Raw genomic sequence first — 22488 nt, 5'->3', positions numbered from 1 at the left:
TCTCACACATTTACCCAGCAGGTACAAGGACAGAGCAACCTGCATCATGAGAGAATCCACCCACCTTGCACTGTTTCCCAATCCCCTCAGGCCGGAGGCTGCGCGGCATCAAGTCGAGGACCACCAGGGTGAAGAACAGCTTTTGTTCCCAGATGCTGTGAGACTGCTGAACTGTACCCAACCGCCACGCCTCTGAATACACACAATTTGCATTCTGTATTTTTAATGGACTTAATAAACTTTTAAGGGAATTAATAGGTCATTTATTCATTTAAAAGTGTTTTATTTCTGTTAGTATTATTCTTTAATTACATTTATATTTTTTTTTTAGCTTGACATTACTTTTATTATATTTTAATTAGGTCGTTACTTATTCTAATCATTATGAGCACTGAGACTCAGTAACTTCATCTCATCCTGTCTTATTTCTCCATGATGGATGACAATAAAGAACTTTGAACCTTGACCTGCATCACTGGCCTTTATTCATAACTGCTGACAGAAGTCACAGGATGAATTCTGAAGCATGCAAGACTTCACTTTCTCCTAAAATTCAGTCAAATGATGAAAACCAAATGGGATAGTGCTTCACAGTACAGATGGCTAATGACCCAAAACATTCTGAGAAAGCAATCCAAGGGTGTTACCTGGCAAAGAAATGAAATGTTGTCGAATGGCTGAATTAGTTACCTGACCTCAGTGCAAACGAGCATGTCTATCACCTTTGAAGACAAACAATCAGCAGCTGAAGGCAGCAGAAGGCAGCTGCTTGTAAAGCATCTCAAAAGATAAAACAGAATTTGAGGGTGGAGGGTAGGGGGAAATGTACATGTAGTTAATTTCTGGAAATATTAAAAATATTCCTAAAATTCATACTAATTAATTACGCCAATCTGTCCGATTACTTTATGAAAATAGGAGAATAGGTACATACAACGACGCTGTACAGATTGTTATAATGTTGTTGTTGATGATGATGATGATGTTGATGATGTTGAATGGTCATGTTACCGGCGTCACATGCTTAAAATGTGGTGTAAGCGCTGATCAGCTATTAGCTGATGCTACACCCTCTCAGCACCGTGGACAGCCCCATTCTGCATACCTAGCATATGGCGACGGTTATAAAAACCCTCGTGGAGCCTCTCTTTACTGCATCTTTACAGCGCCGACACGATTCACAGGATGGATAACAGACTCTGCAACGCACACAGAATCGCAAAAGAGCTCGATTCACAACAAAAAGCTAGACATTTGCGACCGGATAGCGGTGTCGCCATCAGGGGGACGAACTGGACCAACCCGGTAAATGTACATGCAAAGTTTAATGACAAAGAAGTGATGCAGGGCTTGAATGATCGGCTGGCGGGATTCATAGAGAAGGTGCACCAGCTGGAACACAAGAACCACGAGCTGGAGAGAGAAATCGAAGAGATACGAGGCAAAGCAAAGCCCGCATCTTGTTTAGAGGAGGAGTATGGAGAAGAAGTCAGGAAGATGAGACAGCTGGTTCAGGAAATTGCACATCAGAAGCATCAGATTGATATTGAGCATCAGAATTTAGAGGAAGAGCTTTCCACCTTGAGACGGCAATGTGAACAAGAGGTTCGTAGCAGATCCGATACTGAGAGTAAAATTATGGTCCTGAAGAAGGACGTCAGCGACGCGTATCAAGCTAAACTACACCTGGACAAGAAAGCGCAGTCCCTCGTAGATGAAATCCACTTCCTGAAGAACAACCATGAGGCCCAGGTGGCAGAGATATTGGACCAAATCCAGGGAGCGCAAGTAACTGTGAAAGACCACGAATTTGGACACCCTGGCGTCACTGCGGCACTCCGAGACATCAGGGCACAGCTGGAAGGTCACAGCGCGTCCGACATTCAGCAGATAGGAGAAACTTTCCGATCTCAGATTGCAAGATTAACGGAGGCAGTTGACACCAAGAGAAAGGCTTTAAAAGCGAGCCAGCAAGAGATTCAGCAGTACAGGAAGAGCTTGCAGGCCAAAAACATCGAGTTGGATTGCGCTAAAGGTACCAGAGAAGCGTTGGAGAAGCAACTTCATGACGTCGAGGACCGCCACATGGAGGAAATTATTCACTATCAGGTAAAGTGGTTTTCATATTATAGTTAAGCCGTGCGCATTGTTTATATGCTCACTTAACAAATGTTATCTTTTCTGCCCTAGAACACAATCAAAGAACTTGAAAATGAGCTCATTAGTTGCAAATTCGACATGTCTGGTTATCTGCGGGAGTATCAGGATCTGTTGAATGTGAAGATGGCTTTGGATGTGGAGATACTGTCTTACAGGTATTATTATCACGGTGGCTAACTTTTGTCTTCTGTGGGAAAGAGATTATTTATGTATTCCATAGACTTCCACATAGATCCCACTTTTCAGACTCTTAGATTAAAGCAGCTCATAGTGCTTTAATCATGCACTAAGAGCCCTGCATTTATCTAGACTGAAGCTAACTTCATTGTCCCGGGAAATCAATGACTGTGCAGTGCTGTGGAAATGATGTTACTGCAACAGTCAGTTGGTAATGTAATGAGAACAGTTCTTTTAAGGGTCTAGATGGAGAACATTACATTACAGTGACTATGTCATGTATGAGGTCAGCCTTAGGTAAACTTTAGGTGAAATGTCAGGTGTTTGATGACATTTAAAAGACAACCAACACTTAACATAAGATTTGTCTTTCTTGTCCTGCAGGAAACTTCTCTGTGGCGAGGAGGCTCGGCTGTCCACAGAGTCAGACACACACATCTCTTTGCCCTATATCTACCATCAGTCCCCTATTTACACGCTCCCTTGCCATAACCGACCGGGAGGCCCACGCAGGCGAGCAGAGCCCCACTACAAGTTTGTAGAGGAAATCATAACAGAGACCACCAGGGAAATTGAGATGTCAGAATTTGAGGATACAGGCTCAGAAGAGGGAAATAATGAGCAGGGATGTTCCAAAAGTGAGAGAGGGAGCGGTAAGAAAGAGAATGATAGTAAAGATACTCGAGAGAGAGAAGGTGACCAGATATCTGACAGTCAGCAGAATCAAGTATCAGTGGTAAATGAAGAGAATGGGAGTGATGGTGGGGGTAAAGAGAGTCCTGATCAGGATGAAGGTGGTGAAAAGGGTTATAAAAATAAAGAAGGGTCACAGGAGACTGAAGTGGCTGAGAATGAAGAAGAGAACAGCATAGATAAAGTTGCACAAAGGGAAGATTTATTGGGTGAAAGCTTTGTTGTCGAAGAGCTTGAGCATCAAGAAAAAGCTGAAAGCACAGAAAAGGTGGAGATGACAACAGTTACAGTGGAAAAGGCTCAGACAGAGCTTTCTGTTAAACTTTATGATAAACTCCAAGTTAATACTGAGAACAAATCTGAGGCATGTGATCAAGGACATGGTGAGGAAATAAGTTTGACCTCAGCTCTTACAAATAAGTCTGTTGGCGAAATCTCTGTTCATGAGTCTGAACAGTCAGAAAAAACTCAAGAGCTAGGCAACGCTATTCAGGTTCAGGATAAGGTTAATGTTAATTCTGAAACAGATGAGAAGGCCATAGGTTTGACTGCTAAATCAAATTCACATACAGCACTTGTGAATGAGAGAAAGGAACATGCTGATACAGAGCCAAAGGAAAGCAGCAAATCTGATGCTGCAGCTGAGCACAAAGTAGCAAAAAACATTAAAGATACAAGTAATGATAGCAATAAAGACCAAGAGAAAGAATCATCTCTTACATCTAATGTAAAAAGTCTTCCTAAAGTGGAAAGTCTACAAGCAAATGCTGGGGATAGAATTCAAACGGTTCAATCTGCAGTGCCAAAGGAAAAAACAACCTTAACTGCAGAAATCAATGAGTTTCATCAGGGGGCAGCAGACAGAAACCAAGCACAGCAACCAAAGGGGTCTGATGACTCCGATCGTAAATGATCATTAAGGTAATACTTGGAAGGTGGACAGTGTAAAGTCAGAGAAACACAAGGGCAATAAAACCAAAACAGGGTTATGGAAGATGTGAAGAATTTAATGAGACAGCAGTTTAAACAGGCAAATATCAGGCAAACAAAAAGAGAATGGCTTATTTAATGCAAGCATGAAGCAGAGTCAAGCAAAGAGAACAAATCTCAAGGCTGCAACTTCTTTTCCAACACAGAAAACACAATTTCTCTAACGTTTGCTGGAGTCTTGCCTCTGAACCTTAAATCAGCTTGTGATATATCAAAAAATCCCTTTGAATCACGACAAAACATGTATGAATGTAAAATGAAAGCTGCCTTTAAATTTTTTTTGTCCATCATTATCTGCTTTGGTATGTGCTGACAAATAAATGTGAGATTAAAAGATCCTCTGATTCTTACTGTGAATGGAGCTGTTATATTTATGAAACAGCTAGCTCGTAACATACATACTGTTTACACCGATTGCTACTGTGATGCTCTAAACATATTAAACGCTTTTAATAAAGCTACTTCACTTACTTTGATTTTTGAATGCATAAATGTGACCCTTCCTTTTAAGCCTATACCTAAAGAATTAAACCTGCTAGTACAATTAGGAGACATATCACATGAAATCAGCTGTATTTTCATTTTAAAACCTATCTTTTTAAATTATTAAAAATAAGTTTGTATTTATTTTTTGCATTTTACACAAAATTCCAACTTTTTTGGAAAGGAAAGGAGTTGTAGGCTTCCATGAGGATTGATTCTCTCAATTTATTTATTGCTTAGTGTGGCTTTTAGGTTCAACGGTGTCTTACCACTCTGTGCTCAACATCTGTTTTTGATATTTTATACCATATCATTCTCTACTGGACTTGATATTTCCAGAGCTTTCCCCCCCCGTTTCCGTCTACTAAATATATCAGATGAATGTGGGTTTGACAGTAAAATCATCTATCATCCTTCCCAAAATATCACTTAAAAGACTCTGAATAACTAAGCAACACACATACACACACACACACACACACACAAAAAAACCTCAAGTGGCATGCTAGCTCCAACTTCAATCACCTTCGCAAGACTTGAAGCAGTTGATGGTCCTCATTAAATCTGACAACCTTAGATGGCTGAAGGGTGAATGGCATAAAGTGCTTTAATTTTGGTGTTCAAAGCACACAGAAGACTCAAGGAAGTTGAGACTGCTGTTTGTGCTGCAAAAACACTGACAGTCTGATTACAGAATTACTAAATTACCTTTCTTGCAATATATTTGAACTATTTTTTCCTGCGCTGTCAGAACAACTTTAATTCGACAGAGGCTTAACAGTTTAAGTTTCTTAAAATATTTTGCCTCATTTAAGAGGTATTCACACGTCAGATAAGCAAGCAAAATGAACTGAGTTAAGAGACCCTGATCCTCTTTCAAAGTTTAATATTAACCAGTTAATAAATATGGTATGGTTAGTGGTAATCTACCATCGAATACTAGAGTACATTTGTGGAGTTCAAAGACTTTATTGAAAATTAATACACACACAGAAGGACCTTCCAGTGGGCTCTTTGCTCTGAGTAGGGAAGTACTTTTGAGGGTGTACACGTGCAACGTCAAGTGAGAACTTTTGTTCTAGAGATTGACAGTTTGGCATTACTAAGAACATCAATGATGCGTCTCCCAGATCTGTTAGTACAGAAACAAATGCTTGTTCCCGTTTGGTTGGCCTTGTACACAGGTGTCTTTCAAACTTGCAGTTCCAACTTTAAGCAACCCCCCAAACTATCAAGTTTTAGGGAAGGTAACATGTGCAGCTTTAACAGGACATGAAAAACTGCGATGGACAAAGCAAAACAAAACATCACAGGGATTTATTTTGTCCTTGTGTGCATCGACAGGTAGGTTTCGACCACATTTAAATACTAGCAGAAAAAAAAAAAGTAGTGTACTAGTGTACTTAACAAGGTTTCAAATAACTGGATGACAAAGGAATATCAGATGGTCATGAGTGTGAATCCAGAGCAAGTATGACAATGCTCCCCACAGATCAATGTATTGATGTTTACACATTAAAAAAAATAAAGAGGAGTGTCTTGGATTATCACAATAAAGCCACACAGAATTGATGACAAATGGATTGTATTTATCGGATTATTATGGCAGTGCTGGACAGGAACAATGACATGATTTATAAATATTATGCCAAGAACTGTCTCTTGAACAGATGCAACTACAAAGTAAAAAGCAACAAAAGATAAAATGTACCACTGACAGAAGCACCATCTTGAAGTGGTACTCAAGAGTTTGTTGCAGTAGCCTTTGAACCATTCTCTCCAAGATATCCCCTTGCTGGTTGAGTTGGACATGACATTTAAGGCCAGGTTCTTCTGATATTCCCTAGTCCTTCCAGTATGAGGAAAGCTTAGGCTTCCAGTTCCAAGCCAAGACCCAGCTTGTGGCCTCCTGCGTTGAAGTTCTTTCCGTCGACCAGACCAGAAAGGGTGAGTTTCACACCTGCACACAAGATGAACTCACATTAACCGTTACAACATTCCTTGCTTAAATCACATTCTGATACTTGTGAGAAAAACGTAGGTGGTTAAGTGTTTCTATAAATGTCTCTGTTAAAGGTCAGTTTAGGGCTGTGCGATATGACCAAAATCTCATATCCCGATATAAGAATTCTATCGTCCTGATAACGATATAAATCACACAAATGTAACATTTTCTGTAAATTCTGTGAATCTCGGGCAGCTCATCTTGCGGGAAGTGTTTCCAGCTGCGCGTCATGTAGCTGGAGTCGAGTGTTTTAACAGATGCATGAAACGATACATTTTTAGACATAAGTTGTAACGGCCGCCGTTTTCTTTGTGAGTATTTATTACACGGCGTGCTGCGGGGAAAAGCCCGTTCTAACGTTTGAGTCTAAGGTTTATTTTTTAGCACCTGGCGGCTCCTTTTTACTTCTCATCTGTAAATAATCTGCTCTTTCACGTGATTCAGTTTATTTTGAAAAGTCTCAACAGGATCTTGAGCTTTATTGTGAAAGGTTTATGTGGAACATAAACAAGCGGACACGCGATGGTGTTACCATCGTTGTTGCTAACCACAACGCATAAAAACAGGCGCTTGTCCGTCCGTAGTGTGGTTATATTAAATATAAGAGAAAGAGAGAACTTTAAGAAATTAATATACAGTGACCATCAAAACGATGAAAAAATATTGCCATAAACTGTTTATTTTGCGACACCACGAAACAAACGATAGCGTAAAATGAAACGATAGACGTTTTTATATCGTCATCCGATATATATCGTTATATCGAACAGCCCTAGGTCAGTTCATTTATTTATATATAGATCAACAAGTCTAAACTTCTGTGTGGAACAGCGTTAGATTAAAGGATACAAGAGTAATACGTGTCGTAAGAATAGATGTTAATTAACTTTTCAGCAGTTGATGAACCTGTAGAAAAGCAACTCACCTGGTCTAAGGGTTTGGGTGTACCCAACACCAACAAGACTATTGTTGTTCACTTTAGCCTAAAGGGTGGGGAGAAAAAAAAGAAGTATTTAAGAGTCAGTGTAAGACAATCACTTTTCCTTTTCCACGTTATTCTGAAACCCTGTGCTCAACTACTTACACTGATGGAGGCATCTTTGTCCAGCTGGTATTTGGCTGCAATACCAAAGCGTGTGCTGTTGCTGCCAGCAGTCCATGCCAGGTTGACTGCAGTCTCCAGATTGTCGCTCACCTTCTGGTAGATGGAGCCACCAAACTCAGCACCGTCATTGCTTCAAAGATCATAACACAGATTTTAGGCAACAAGAATCCAAATATGGGATTTCTTAAGAAAGTGTCAATTGACTATAACTCATATGCTTCCAATTTTTCAGAGTTAGGCAGCGGTTTTGGAACTATTTTGAAATGATTTATTATAAATTTGGGGAAAACATTTTAAAATTAAAATCCAAATGTGTAAAACATGATCTCTCCTTACACATTGGTATGCAGTTGGAAGTCTCCCGTCTTGTAGCCAATGGCAAAGTTGTTGCGGGCCATTTTTGATTTGGCGGTGTCAAAGCTCATCTGGTAACCAGCGAGCCATCCCTCGTATCCAATGACAGCAGCTCCGTGGATGGTGGGGCCAGCAAAGTCAAAGTCAACATCACAGCCCAAGTTGACGTACTCACGCTTGTAGGCAGCCTTAACTTTGCCGCTCTTCTTGCTGTTGATGAGAATAAAGTCAGTTTTGTAAAACTCAAATAAAAACTTTTAAATCAAGTCCAGTTGAGAGGTTACATTTCTCATAGTATAATAATAAAAACCCATTGGTCTCAGCAGTGGTGTTTAGTTTTAGCATGACACCGTAGCTGTAAACATGCTGTCTCCATGTAGCCACGTAACTCCACCCTCACTATGAAAGATGACACGCTTCCTCTGGGCCATGTGCCCTTTCCTCATGTGATTTATATACTCCAGAAAGAAAGCTTACTTGTTGTTGCCTCACCATATGAGCAGCATAGTAAAGTCCAACATATTTCTTCTAATGAAGTTCAACTAACTGTTAAAGCACATATAAGTAAAAAGTAAAGTAAAAATAACTCAATAGGAATGACTGAGAGCCAGTCTCTGTAATCGCTTTTTAAAAAGACTACCTCCATACTCTGATTAAGGTCACATGGCCAGCAACAACAACTCTCAGAAGGACATGGAGCAAAGATCTGGCTCCTATAATTACTAGTCTAAAGAAACGATGGTCATAACAAGATTCATTCATTAAGATTTCAATAAGAATTCACAGAAAATGTCATTTTATTCAACTTACCCGGTGTTTGGTGAGAAGGTTGTGTCAAAAGTCAACTTCAGTCCTTTGGCAATCTGTAATAAACAATAACAAATCACTAATGAATGCTATGTGGTCACCTTTAGTGTGTGTGTGTGTGTGTGTGTGTGTGTGTGTGTGTGTGTGTGTGTGTGTGTGTGTATGTATGTATATATATATATATATATATATATATAAATATATATATATATATGCTTTTCTGTGACATGTTGTTAAATAACAGCAAATGAATACATTCCTAACCTGATCTTCAACAGTGATTTCTGTTCCCAAGGTGTTGTCGGTATTCCACTTCTCAGTGAAGGTCAGGCCATATTCTGACCGCTTGTATTTAGTTTCCAGACTTCCCACGACTTTGCTGGTATCAGTGTTGGAGGAACCAGATGTTTTGAATTCCTGTAAGAGGCAATTTTTAAAAAAAAATGCCAACAACAAGCATAAGGACAAATTGCTTTGGCATCAAATTACCATAAGGCTGCGCTCTTATTGCAGTTTTTGCCTCACAAATAAAATGACGAAAGAAATCTTACCACTCCGCTGGCTGACTTTGTCTTGACATCAAGCTTCACCTGGCCAAATCCTTAAGGAAAGACACATTGATTTTTTTTTTCAAATTATTTTAAAGCTTTCCTACAATTTTAACAGATTGGCCAAACCTTAAAAAATCAAATCAAATCATACCATAGCCTTTGTTGAAGATGTCCTTGGCAGACTTGCCCAGGTCAGCATATGAAGGAGGCACAGCCATTGTATCTGTGGACAGAATTAAAATACTGTGGTAAAAGTATCTTAATTTTTAATAAAAGAAGCTCCTTTCTGCTTGCTTTTTCACAAGTGGTCACAGTGGGTAGCTGTACTTGTGTCTGTTTATGATGCGAATGGAAACTGTACATGAATATAATAGGTAGATGTTGCTTTCACATTTTATCCCATCGAAGTGTGAAATACTGTCAAGAGTCTGGAGGACATCTTCGGCATAATCATCTACTCTTTCTAAAGTTTTGACATCTGTAATGAAAACTAAGCCTTGCATTATTGAGGAGTTATAACCATTTCACCATCCCGCTGATGACCTGATGAGCAATGTACACTGCAGCAAAGTCAAACTTGTACTACTGTACTCGTCAGAATACAGTCTACAACTCTATGGTGAAAGCAGCCTGTCTGGCTGATAAGAGGCAGGTATCAGTATTCAGCATTGTCAAATCTCTTTCACAATCACTACGTTAGTTTCACTTTTCGGTTAACATAATTGCGTCAGGTAGACTTAACTGTGTGACAGGCGACAGGCAAGGTTATGAAGTTAGGAGCCATTTTGAGGCACTTGGGAACTTCGCTCGGGCCTGGCTCTAATTAAACTACTCCTCCGCATTAACTGACAGTCACAGCTAGGCGTGGCAAGGTACATGCCTGTTCCTATTAGGGAGATGTGTTACTTAAAATGATCGTTCGCACAAGGAGTCCTCTAGTAGCATGGATAACCAACCATTCTACGTAGTGAATAACCAAAGCATAGCTAATGTTAAAGTTGTGAATGTTTTCCTAAAGTGCTTTTAAGCCACACATCTTACATTTTACCAGCATTAAGCGCATAACAGCAAAGCTGGCCAGTATTCCACGCGACATGTGTCAGGCGCAGCTAAAGCTAGCAGCTAACTTTGCTAGCCTGCAGAGTGCCGGTGTGTGTCAAGCGCTTCACAACTGATTAATCCGTGCTGTGAAGAAGAATAACATCGTAAGCCTAAATTAAGGAGTCTCTTACCAGTGGAAGATGATGCTAGCGGCGTAGGAAAGTGGTTTTTATTACAAATATTCCTCACAACGCAAAACCGAGGAAGGCGTCACCGGTTGGAGGGCGAGCTGAAGGAGACTTACTGCAACCAAATCCTGACCTATCACGTCGTAGCTCAGGACCCCAGGCATCCACAAGGATGCCTGAGTAAAATCAAACTTGCGTCATTCTCGCGGGCAACCTACTTGTTTTGGGGCCTAGTTGCCACAAAGTATGAAAGCAAATTTTGGAATGGTTCCTATTTTCGTACACGTCTAAGTAGCAAAAAAGAATCGTAGTGCGAGTTGTTTTGTGTAATTTAAATACTTTTGCGATGCAAAATCTGAAAGGAAGTTTAACGGCATGTTTCTTTGTTTCCTTTTGTATGTAGCTTGTCAGTGCTAAAGGAAGTTAGCTAGCTCGAGCAACCGATTTTTAGCTTTTAATTGTTTCTGCTCACAAAAAGGACCAGACCTTTGTGTTTTTTGAGGTGGATATTCGGGATACAACAACAGGTAAGTCTGTGTGCTTGGTTATAAGAACAATCGTGATCGTTAGGTTAACTTTCAGCCGTAAAAAGGAACAGTTAAGCTAACGGTATTTGTTGTACTCAAGATAAGCTAACGGAAAGAAGTCAAAACATACGTGAACGCGTTTATTAAACGGCCGTGTTAACTGACTCATTTTTTTCCCTGCATGCATGTCTTTATTTTCTACAGTACATGTAGTATTTTCCCCGGTTAAGCTGTGTGTGTGTGTTTTTTTTTTTTTGTTTTTTTTTATAAAGTGGCGTAGTTACTTTTTTTCGTGTTACTAGAAAACCATGGTCAGCAGCAGATACAAGAGAACCCCAAGGTGCTCATAATAAACTCTTGTGTCAGATAGTCTATTCATTTTATGTCGTTTATTCAGTCCTGGGCCCAGACCGACCACATGTACTACACCACCTCCTTCAGGTCACCTGGGGCAATACCGGGTCAGGCTAGAGATGTAATTAGGAGGTTGTGGGACTACCTTCGAGGGCACTTCCTGGTAGGATATGCCCAGATCACCTCACCTCATTCAGGAGGGGAACTGGTTAGATGCCTGAACCACTTTAACTGGTGCCTTTTGGTGCGAAGGAGTAGTGGCCCTACTGTCCCTGTTGAAAGGGTGAGGAGTTCAGTCATTTGCAAAGGGAAAGTCCAGCTGACCTTTGGGGATAGCAAAGTTCACTACTCACAGCTCGTGACCATAGGTGAAGGTATGGTCATAGATAGTGAATTGACAGCTTTGCGTCTATGCTGTGCTCTCTCTTCACCACGAAGGCCAATACAGAATCCGCAACACTGCAGAAGTTACTTCTCCCCTTGGGGCAGCAACTCTTCTGTTTACACGTATCTTTGTACAGAAGCTCTAATAAATGACTGAAAGCTCCAATGTTTGATTTTTGTTATAGTGGCCATGGCTATGATTATGACTGTGGATCAGTTGGAGACAAAAACATTGTTACTTCAGGAGTCCTTGAAGACAGAAGAAAACCTGTTGGATTATGAATGTGAGGAGTCCTTGAAGACAGAAGAAAACCTGTTGGATTATGAATGTGAGGATGAAAGTAAGTATGTTGTTGTTATATCACTTTGAGCCTTCCACTTGACCATTTGCCAAAAAAAATTTATAGTCCAAAGTTTGGACTTATCCCTGCTTCGGACTGCTCCCGGCCAGATCTAATGGGCCAAGGCCCGACCACCAGGCGCACACCTCCCCTTTAGTTTAGTTTTGATTTTGTATTTTTTTTTGTCTTAATTGCACATCACATTTTACACATATGTGTTTTTCTTTGCAGAACATACGTTTGAGTCTCCAAATGACTCAGTTTGCTGTGTAAATGAAACTGCCAGAAAGAGGAAACTATGCCAAAATGGCTTGGACTGTCCCAGACCATTTAAAAAGCCAGTGGTAGTGTTGACTAGACTTCCTGAATATAAGGTCAGATCTCTGCGACCACCAACGCCTCAGCAGTTCTACAGTGAAGATGAGTCTCTCAGCAGCTCTGATTCTGATATGCAGTGGGAGCCAGAAGTTGATTCCAGTGATTCAGATTTTTCACCCTCTAACAGTACACAGAAACCTGCAAGAATGAACAAATGCAGTGAGAGCGACAGAACACCACCACCTGCTTCACCTCCAAGCACCAGCACCAATGGTAAGGTCACAGACACCATAAAATTAGCGTAACTTCTCTTTACAGATGAACAGCAGTGGTTTAAAGAATTTTAAACATTTGTGTTCTCCCCCCCACAACGGCAGATGTGGCTCCTGTTATAATATCATCAGTGTTTGGCCAATCCTCCAAGGAAATAATAACTGCCCGACCTGAGGCACCGAAGGATGAACTCAAATTGAACATGGTAGTTCTGGCTAGGAGAAGACCTATGAGGTGGCAACGGGGGAAAATAGTCGAGATAGTTACAAGGGGTAAGAGAAAATTCTGCCAGATATTACAGTAATGTTTGAAAGAATTCATGCATTGAAAAAAGTTGATTCAAAATCCTGCATTAGAAAAGGCTGAAAGTAATTGATAACTGTTAATTGTATTTAGTTTCAGATGATCTAGAGATTTGAAATATCTTCTGATGTGTTTTGTTCTTTTCTCTCTCCTCTGTTTTTGTGAATGCTTTTGAGGTTTTTACTCTAGGCCCAGCAAAAATGTGATTCATCTTATGCTCAGTAGAAATTGAAAGTTTTTTGTTTTTTTTTCCCCTTGTCACAGCGTCATTTTCCTTAGACATAAGAACAACAGTACACATTAATGGCAATGAATGAGTTTGGAAAAGACAATTTTTGTATATTTTGTTTTTCTGGTGGCTGGGTATATGTAAGGCACCAATACCACCACAAGGTGGAAGCAGTGCACCTGAAATTTGTTTGCCTGTCCTTAAATAGCAAAAGTAAAGTGCATTTGCTGTCATTTGACTGATTTTTAAAAACATGTGACATGATGAGATTAGATGCCAGGTGAAGCAAGGTAGGCATAGTGAGCTGAGTGCAGAAAGAATTTTCAAAGTTTTGCTTCTCTGAAAATATTTTTTTAAACCAAATTTTAGTCAAAAATGTTAAGAGATGATGAACTAAAATAAATTGATAAAACTGAAGTGAAAATTGGTCTTTTTTTTCCCCCTCTTTTTGCAGAAGACGGACGGTTAAAATACAAAGTCAGTTTTGAAGAAAAAGGGAAGAGTCTAGTATCTGGACACCACGTTGCTTTTGACAGCACAGCAAAGGTGGAGCAGCTGTATGTTGGTGCCCGTGTGGTGATTCAGTGTCAAGATAACAAGTACCGGTTCCAGCCTGGTGTCGTAGGCGAGCTGCCCAGCAGAAAGAACCGCTTAAGGTGTTTATTTCAATTTTATGATTAAAATTGCTAGAAAACTTTTGTGTACCCTTTTGGCCATGGTTAACCCAATAAATTTATAGCGTGCTGTGCAATCAGATTTGACTGTTTAGCCAAGATTTTCTGTTAGGAACTGCTAACGCTAGAAGTTTGACTTGATGCTAACATATTTTACAATTCCAGGTTCTTGATCTTTTTGGATGATCACACGCCGGTCTATGTTGGGTTACCTTTAATTCATTTGGTTTGGAAACCTTGTAAGTTGAATTGTTTTTATACTTTGGGGTGGGGCGTTCATATTCATATACTCAGAAATCCTGTCAAGTGTTTTTATTTACTGACTGTACAGCTCTTAGACACATAAAACGAGTAACCAACTTTTTCTTTCTTCTTTTTAATTCTGTTTGAAAGTGGAAAACGTTGCAGATGACATTCCAGAGGGCCCTCACAAAGACTTCATAGAACATTACCTGAATAAGTGGCCGTACCCTCAGTTAACCCAGTACAGGCTTGGACAGACCCTTAATGCTGAATTGAACGGAGCCCTGCAAAAGTGTGAAGTGCAGATTATTGACTGCAGCTTAATGCAGGTTATCTTTCAGGTCAGTATTTCATTTATCTTTTAGTTTAAAAATTTTTATAATTGATTTTCAGCTGAATTTTATAACATTTATGAATCTAGAACAATACTAACACAAAGCATCTTTATGGAGACGGAGTTGCTCCAGTCACACAGGCCTTAGAGATCAGTCGATGATTTAGCAACCACTGATCGCTAGGAAAAAGCATGTATACCCCAACCAGTTGGCAGATGGTTGCTGGCAGGCTGTGAAATCGATTGCTTTAACTCTGATCTTGCAGGCTTATAAACTGTTCTTTGATTCACTAAAGAGAGATGTGTATTCTGCAGCTGGTTGGTGAGTGGTTTCTGGAGGTTGCTAGATAAATTTGTCACCCTATCCTTGGATTTGCAAAGATGCTGTAGTCGCCAGTAGTTTGCATGGAAGATGCAAGCACTATCCAACTATTCAAACATGGGAGAAACTGGGTCTGTGTTCTCTTTCAAAGCAAAAGTTCACGCTTGAGAGAATTTGTTGAAAATATTTAGTTAGTGTCTTAGTGGAAAAATATTTGATATTTGTGGCATCTGCTTGTAGATGGTTGGCACATTCTAACAAACATCTGCATCAATATGCTTTTTTTTTTAAAAAGGCAGAAATAAAATAATTTATCACTGCTGTAGGCTATACTTGTATTGCTATTTCAATTTCTTATATACATAGAAACATAAAATTGATGCGATAGGTGCGTCTGCTAAAAATCAGTGACAAATAAGAATCTTAGTGACCACTACCTAAAGGGCAGAGGTGAAGTTTTCAGAAAATCACATGAATTAGATGACTTGAAAATAAGGCGAAGTAGGATTTTGAAATTGATAGCATAGTTGCATCTACTAGGATCTGATGTGTAGCATGAGCAGCTGCTGGTTCTTTTCCTTTAATTAGTTACTTAGTTGCTTTATTAATTAAGTCTTTTTCTCATAGGAGAATGAACATAAGGAGTGGATATACCGAGGTTCGTCACGACTGGAGCACATGGCAAAGTTTTTGGAGATGAAACACAGAGAACAGCTTGAGTGCGACTCTGACTGAACGTCCCCTGATGCAGTAGCTGCAAAAATTGAAACTATTTTACAATCGGACGAGATGCCATTTTTTTTTTCTTTTTCTTTTTCTTTTTTTTTTGGTTGTTGTTTTTTTTGTGGAGAACCAGCAGCCAGTAACAAATGAATGCAATGGTACAAGCATACTCATACTCATTTTAAGCTGTTCCAGCTTGAAACAGGTTTTATTTCTCCTTTTTTTTGTATTTACTTTTAATGTACAGACTTGAAGAAAAATATATATATATGTAGTTGGTGGATTAATGCATTTCCAAATGTTTGTCCAACATAAACAAATTACCCAATAATCGTTATAGTCACTCATTTTGTCCTTTTTTTTAAAATTTTTTTTAAACACTTTGCAGTCTACACTGATTTATGATTAAAATGTGTCCTGTGCTGAGACGGGATAAACATTGTGTAACTTGGTTTCAGGTATCCCCCCTGTATTATTTTATCCTGTAGATGTCTAAAGTAAAAAACCAGATTTTCATAGTGAGAATTTTGAAGGAATGGAGATTGTGCTTTGAAGCATTAGTTAAAATGTGTTAGTTTTAATGCTTGCTCACGTTTTCAGTGACTGTTTTCACACAGGAGGATTTTCTGATGAAGTTCTGACATCATGCCCTTTTTATTGCTACTTTTCAACTCCATAACTCAGGAACTGAATTGGATACTCATGGGTGAAGCAGTTCATGTCTGCCCACCATAATAGTGTAATTTTTCTGTTCTGCCACATTGAAAGGGCGTATGCAGATTTTTGTGAATAGTATTGAGTGTTTAGCCACCAAAATAAACCAGTTGCCTAATGTTGTGTTTATCCTCCTTGTTCCACCTTCCAAAGCTGTAAATAGTTTCTGAGTCCTGTAGTTTTCTCTTGTCTTGTTGCGTGTAGTGGGGCTCACACTTTGAGATTGGGTGAGGAGTTGTGCAATTTGTAAAGGGCTCAGCTCCTCTGTGAAAAGATGCTTCCTGGATGTGTCCCAGGAGAGCTGTTCTGGTCTTTTTACTGGAAAAAATCCATAGGGGCAGTAGAAGAAGGGTGGATGGAAATCAAACAAAAGCCAGAATCACTATGTGGTGTGAAGGTTGTTTTACTTAAAAATTGGCACATTTTGTAATACAATAAAGATGAACCTACAATGAACATAGAAGTTAGTGAATGCTGATGACATACTGATATTAATTAACATGCAATTGTATCCTTCTAATAGTATGCACTACACCTAAAACATCTGGTTTTATTGATATGTTTCAAATTATGGGAAATAAAATATATTTTACTTTTAGATTGTAACAGTTTCACTTAAAAGTGAAGAAAAAAAAAATCAATTTATCTATACTGTACAAAAAATAAAATAAGCGTCTCAAAAGCATATATATGAGATATATATCACTAATTCAGCCTATCTATGATTACAATAGCACTAGTAAATGGTTGGTAAGTGCTGTGTCAGTTACAAAAGAAATACATTGATTTTTTTAAAAATAATTTCCTGAGTATGGCTACTAACCACTGAGTTACTATTGAGCTTTTAAAATCTCAGTTTTTGTGTCCTTTCCCTATAGAAGCTTGTTTCCACCAGTAAAAACAATTATATCCACAAGTTACATTTCCAGGCTATCTCAAAAATTTGGCTTGTTGAGAAGTTTGAGCCAGTGACTTGAAATTTTGAGATAATAACCCAGATATTTGACTTGCCTCTGCGGCAAATTTATTATTATTATTTTCATACAAGCGCTGCTGCATGCCTCAGTGTGAGGGAAGCACAGATCGTCCCGAGTAGAATAAATAACTGGTTTCTTGCATGTTTGCACAGACGTTTGTTCTGTAGTTACCTAGTTATTAGTCTCTGATCAGGGAATGTGACCTGAACTGAGAAATATGGTAAAAAAAAAAAAATCTGATGCCTGAAACACATCAACTGGGCTGTAGTTAGCAAACAAAGCACAAACTGACAAATTATTATAACTCATTTTAAACCATCCAATAATTAGGTGCTCTGAGCTTGGTAGTCAGCCAAAGTGCTGTATGTAACATCTTCTGCTCCTCTTTCAGTCTGTGGGAGAACAGAAGCAAAGATGAGATTTAGGCAGAATGAGTAAAGATGAGCTAGACCAGAGGATACCGCAACATCAGCTCTTGGAATGCATGCTTAAGTAAGCATGTGATGCTTAAACTAAAGAGAGAACTATACAGTGTTTATATGTTATGGTCACTTTATTTACCATCTAAATTCAGCATTCATACATGCCAGCATTTGTTAACACTAAACAGCTGATGGCTATGCAAATGCTTTTTCCAGCCCTGATCACAAATTACTAAAAAGGTTTAATCTGATCTAGATGAAAAGAGGAATTATTACCTTTTAGGCTACAGAGAAAAGTATTCAGTCATCTAGCTATTTAATATTTCAGTCTAAACAAACAGAACAATAGCACTCGCTTATGAATGACTTTTAGTGCAACCGATAAACAAGCGAGTGTCTGCATTCTTTAAGCTTTGATCCTTTTCACAGTAGTGCAACTGATATAGCACTGAAGATTTAGAGTTGAACGTGTTGCTAATATTTACAGTATTTGGTCTGAATTAAAGCAGTGGTCTAGACTAAGATTAAGACACTAAGACTGAGCCATGCTGTTTGTGTGGTGACGATGTAAAAAAAGAAGTTTTAATGTCTGAGAAACATTGTGATACAGAGCTCTTATAACGCACCCTTTGTGTGGTTTGTTGAGTCATAGTAAACACAGAGCTGTATGTCACATCCACATCGCATTTAGCAGTGAAACTCTGAGAAAGAAAGAAGAGACAGATATGAAACAGATCAAAACAGACTTTAAACCTTTTTTTATCCAATTACAAGCACGTGTAGTAAAATAAGAAATTACTTGCGTGTAACATTATGTTTGTGAATGTTTATAGTTGTCACTTCTGAACTTTTCTTACATACACTGTTCACTGTATCTTAGTCCCTCTGATAACTGATATCAATATACAATTTTAAAGAGGAACTTTTTTTAACAGTGTGCACTAGACCAAATGTGGCAATTTACTAAGGTTGAGACACTTCACATGAATAGTTCCCTTTCAAGGGGAATATGTGGACTGAGAAGTTAGAGTATGAGATGAGATACTAGCACTTTAAGACTTCCTATCACATTCAAATATTAAATATACATAAATTTGATGGAAGATATGTATTCTTTTAAAAAATGGAATATATAATGTGTTTTACCCAATACAGCTATTAGATGTGTTTTCTTTGTATATCCTTTTTCAAGGGGCAACATCCGTGAATATTTATCAGTCCTATGATCTATAATAATTATTGGACAAAATCTCCAAACAGAACATACAAGTTTCTTTAACGTTATTAGTAAGTATATCACACATGGAAGCAGAGCAACAGTAAAGTGTAATGTTATTTTTAAATTTACACTCCATACTCTAGCTGGTGTGAAACACATGAAAAATATGATTTCCCACTTTGTTTTACAGTGCCAGTAACAACCGTTAACCACAGCTCTTTATTGCAGCAGGATTGGATATAGTCCTTTCCTCTATGTTTGTCACATTTATGTTTCACTTCTGCATTTGCTGCTGTAAATGGGATTCTCCTCACTCTGTAAGTGTTCATTTTTTGTAACTAGGGAACCAATTTTTTTTCTATGTTTAACAGACATATACACTTCCTCATGAGCCTGTGTCCAAAAGAGAAACCGTAATGCAACAGATATCCATTATTAAGGAAATTATTTACGTGATATGATTACCATTTATTCATGTGCTGCAGCTGTATTGCACTACTGCATCTACAAAGAATACTTGGTTTTTCTTACCAGATTATTCTTGTTCTTAAATAATGAAAAATTAATTAGAAACAAAATGAATTCATAATGAATTAGCATCACATACCAGTGCCGTCCCTGATGATTCTCTTTTGGTCCATTCTGAAAGAGAAACAAGAACTTACTCTCAAAGCGCGTCTGCAGTGTCGTCAACATTTAACGTTAAATTATGTAAGAAGAACGAACTGGCTTCATCAACGGTGAGCGCAAACTTACTGGATCTTTTGAGCAAAAACCAAATGACCAAGCTCACTGTTACAAAGAAGATCAACAAAGTCAAAGAGATGATGAGAACTGTTAGGGAACCACTGTGGAAGAAAAACAAACAATTATCATTTCCATAGGTCAAAGTTTTCACATAATGGCAATAAATACATAGCGTGTAACCACAGTTGTATAGCTAGTGCATGTCAGTGCAGTCCTTTTGACCTTGGTTGCTCATCCTGATCTTTAATACTTGTTTTATCTGGGAAAGACAATGAATGAATAAACAAAGAAAAACTGTGAGATTCAGTGACGAATGACTGAGGCTACGAGCAAGAACGAACTGAATAACATTTTCTAATATCACATCAAAGCATTGCTAATCATCATGCATGTGGAATATTCATGCAAACATATTTCAGGTTCAGAGTTGTTGTACTTACTGGGTGTGAAAGTTTCATTCACAGTTAAATGCACTGGCACCTGGAGGTCTCCTTTATAACATAAGTACCAGCCGCTGCTCTTTGTGGTCACTCGACTCATGGTGACAGTGAAAACATTGTGGGCACTTTTATTAATGCTCACTCTTGTTCCATCTATTGATCCAGTTGGCTGTGTTACACACTCGCCGCCCAACTTGCACCACTTTATTTTCCCAGTTTGTGTACTGTAAAACTTGATGGTGATGTTTCCTCCATTAAAACCTGTAATATTCTGATGATCCACATAGAAACTGGGTGAACCTTGATGGAGAACAAGTAGTAAGTTGTTACTAGTCTTCTACTTTACATTTATAGCTTCTTGAGCATTTTTTAAAAACATGTTTATCTTGACTGACATAATGATTCTAATATTACAACCAAGTCTTTCCTAATATTTTGGCTTACTTGAAATGTACTTGAATGTACTTATGGATTCTTACCCCTGGTGACAGACAGATGAAAATAGACTCTCACATCTTTCCATATCCCAGGAATCTCCACAGCACACCAGTAATGACTGTCCTGATCTTCGTTTAATTTTTTAATAGTCACAGTGAAGATTCTTTGTTTTTTGTCATCAGAGATTGAATATTTTCCTGACTGGCCTGGCTGGTTTGTTTTTACTGCATATGTGCATTCTCGATAATAGTATCCTTTACACAGATATTTGAGATCATTTTCGTACTGGGAGTCATAAAGACATGGGATGGAGATAGATTCTCCAGCTTTCACTGATACTTGACTGACTGTGGTTAAGCTGTGATCTCCTGCAACAAGAACAAATAAAGTACTTTAATGATTATTTTTACTTAAACTGGTTATCTTTAATTAAAATATTATTCCTTCATGTGATTTGTCTATTATACATCTACACACATTTGAACGTTGGCAAGTATGAAAGTGCCAATAAAAAAACTATTCATTAATTTTATCATTTGCTGACATTAGCTGTTGAAACACGAGGTAATTAAAATATTTCTATGACTGACCTTTAAGTACAATGAAGAGGAGAAACATGATGAGATGAGCAGCCATGCCTGTGAGTGAATAGACTTAAACCACACAAACTAGTCTAGTTATGTGGTTTACTGCTAGTTCCTCATACTGTATTTATACTATTAGTTGCATGATGGTGTCTGCAAGGAACAATGACAGATATGCAGTGACATTTGAAGTATATGTGAAGGCTGACTGGCCTGAAAAAAGCCAGCAGAAAGATGATTGGACTAGACAGTGATGTCACAGCCAGCTTGATGACATGGGAAAGTGGAAATGATCTAAAGCTTAGATTAGCTGCCAGTACTTGGGAAGCACACAGATGTGTGACTGAAGATCTTCCTTATTGAACTTACACATCATCACAAAGGGGGAAGAGGCTGGTTACAGAGAGGGGCTGTGGCTGCTGACAGAATGGTGTGCCGCCAACAATCTGCTTCTAAACACCACAAATACCAAGGAGGTCATCTTTGACTTCTGTAAGACTCCAGAGGATTATACCCCTCTCTACATAAACGGAGACTGGGTAGAGACAATGGCCTCCTTCTGATTATGATCTCAAATGATCCGTCATAGTCGGAGAATACACGGGTGATGGCAGTGAAGATGATACAGTGTCTGTACTTCCTGCGAATCCTCAGTAAAAACAGACTGAACCAGAAGCTGCTTGTGTCCTTCTACCATGTCACAATCAAGAGTGTCATTACTTACTGCAGAGGGTCATACACACATCACAGAAGATCATCAGATGCTCTCTGCCCTCTCTGGAGGAGATTGCCATTTCCAGATGCATCAGAAGAGCCAAGTGAGCCCTTGAACAGTTTTGACCTCGTAGTGTGAACTTTCTGTCATGTGCAATATATATTTCATTTATTGTTAACCCTAACCCTAACCCTATTTTTAATTGTTGAATTATTCAATTATTCTAAAACTATATAACATACATGCTGGTCAAGATCTGCAGCTTCAGCAGTAATTTTCATTTCTCCATGATTTCTCTTCATTATTATGTAACTCAACAAATAATATTATTGCCTTTAGTACTGGCTTCAGAACTGCATCAGTCCCATATAGTTAAGCGTTCAATGTCTTCTGGAAGTTGAATAATCTGGCACTCAAATAATAAAGCAATATTTAAAATACTGAGTTAGCAACAGTTGAAGAAATAATATCCCTTCATATAGAGAATATACACCTTTTTCCACTTTCATCGCTCATTCTTCCCCATCAGCTTTTTTCTCCACTGTAACTCCCTCAAACAACATGAAATAGATACAACAATCCACTCAGTCATAATTAGTGATTATCGTTCTTATTTCTCTTACATTAAACATGCAATTACAGAACCCCACACA

General features: G+C 38.6%; 4 protein-coding genes across 5 annotated transcripts; 2 read left to right on the top strand and 2 right to left on the bottom strand.

Moving 5' to 3' along the window:
• The first annotated feature begins 1069 nt into the window (after positions 1–1069).
• On the top strand, positions 1070–4481 carry LOC102797306 (uncharacterized). Its single transcript, XM_006783775.3, has 3 exons — positions 1070–2109; positions 2191–2315; positions 2722–4481. The coding sequence occupies exons 1-3, from the start codon at positions 1186–1188 to the stop codon at positions 3941–3943; spliced, it is 2271 nt and encodes a 756-aa protein (XP_006783838.2). The 5' UTR covers positions 1070–1185; the 3' UTR covers positions 3944–4481.
• Positions 4482–5452: 971 nt separating this feature from the next.
• On the bottom strand, positions 5453–10703 carry vdac2 (voltage-dependent anion channel 2). The gene is made up of 9 exons (XM_006783776.3): positions 10558–10703; positions 9477–9548; positions 9326–9375; positions 9039–9191; positions 8778–8830; positions 7950–8177; positions 7593–7743; positions 7434–7491; positions 5453–6463 (listed from the first exon to the last, which is right to left on the bottom strand). The coding sequence occupies exons 2-9, from the start codon at positions 9541–9543 to the stop codon at positions 6372–6374; spliced, it is 852 nt and encodes a 283-aa protein (XP_006783839.1). The 5' UTR covers positions 9544–9548; positions 10558–10703; the 3' UTR covers positions 5453–6371.
• LOC102797902 (histone-lysine N-methyltransferase SETDB1-B-like) lies at positions 10579–16805 on the top strand. 2 transcript variants are annotated; one of them, XM_006783778.3, is made up of 8 exons: positions 10579–11081; positions 12005–12160; positions 12392–12751; positions 12856–13023; positions 13738–13939; positions 14123–14196; positions 14351–14541; positions 15487–16805. In XM_006783778.3, exons 2-8 carry the CDS (start codon positions 12010–12012, stop codon positions 15589–15591), a joined length of 1251 nt encoding a protein of 416 aa, XP_006783841.2. In that variant the 5' UTR covers positions 10579–11081; positions 12005–12009; the 3' UTR covers positions 15592–16805. The 2 variants fall into 2 exon arrangements, with proteins under 2 accessions (XP_006783841.2, XP_006783840.2); XM_006783777.3 differs by having other exon boundaries at positions 10583–11081; positions 15484–16803.
• A 791-nt stretch (positions 16806–17596) lies between these two features.
• On the bottom strand, positions 17597–21172 carry LOC148099912 (polymeric immunoglobulin receptor-like). The gene is made up of 6 exons (XM_087850499.1): positions 21127–21172; positions 20578–20904; positions 20099–20398; positions 19519–19553; positions 18319–18393; positions 17597–17662 (listed from the first exon to the last, which is right to left on the bottom strand). The coding sequence occupies exons 1-6, from the start codon at positions 21170–21172 to the stop codon at positions 17597–17599; spliced, it is 849 nt and encodes a 282-aa protein (XP_087706625.1).
• Between the last annotated feature and the right edge of the window lie 1316 nt (positions 21173–22488).

This window comes from Neolamprologus brichardi, chromosome 13 (assembly GCF_056152115.1).
Source record: "Neolamprologus brichardi isolate AB-2024 chromosome 13, ASM5615211v1, whole genome shotgun sequence".
NCBI lineage: Eukaryota > Metazoa > Chordata > Actinopteri > Cichliformes > Cichlidae > Neolamprologus > Neolamprologus brichardi.
This window is presented reverse-complemented; position numbering and strand designations above follow the sequence as displayed.

Coding starts and splice junctions, on each gene's coding strand:
- LOC102797902 (XM_006783777.3), top strand. CDS start 12,010: ATGGCTATGATTATGACTGTGGATCAGTTGGAGACAAAAACATTGTTA. Junction 12,161..12,391: donor TTATGAATGTGAGGATGAAA/GTAAGTATGTTG, acceptor TTTTCTTTGCAG/AACATACGTTTGAGTCTCCA. Junction 14,542..15,483: donor TAATGCAGGTTATCTTTCAG/GTCAGTATTTCA, acceptor TTTTTCTCATAG/GAGAATGAACATAAGGAGTG.
- LOC148099912 (XM_087850499.1), bottom strand. CDS start 21,172: ATGGCTGCTCATCTCATCATGTTTCTCCTCTTCATTGTACTTAAAG. Junction 19,554..20,098: donor GAATGAAACTTTCACACCCA/GTAAGTACAACA, acceptor TTTCTCTTTCAG/AATGGACCAAAAGAGAATCA. Junction 18,394..19,518: donor AATCATCAGGGACGGCACTG/GTATGTGATGCT, acceptor TTTCTTTCTCAG/AGTTTCACTGCTAAATGCGA.
- LOC102797306 (XM_006783775.3), top strand. CDS start 1,186: ATGGATAACAGACTCTGCAACGCACACAGAATCGCAAAAGAGCTCGAT. Junction 2,110..2,190: donor AGGAAATTATTCACTATCAG/GTAAAGTGGTTT, acceptor TTTCTGCCCTAG/AACACAATCAAAGAACTTGA. Junction 2,316..2,721: donor GTGGAGATACTGTCTTACAG/GTATTATTATCA, acceptor CTTGTCCTGCAG/GAAACTTCTCTGTGGCGAGG.
- vdac2 (XM_006783776.3), bottom strand. CDS start 9,543: ATGGCTGTGCCTCCTTCATATGCTGACCTGGGCAAGTCTGCCAAGGAC. Junction 8,831..9,038: donor AAATCACTGTTGAAGATCAG/GTTAGGAATGTA, acceptor TGTTTATTACAG/ATTGCCAAAGGACTGAAGTT. Junction 8,178..8,777: donor ACCTTCTCACCAAACACCGG/GTAAGTTGAATA, acceptor TCTCATCAACAG/CAAGAAGAGCGGCAAAGTTA.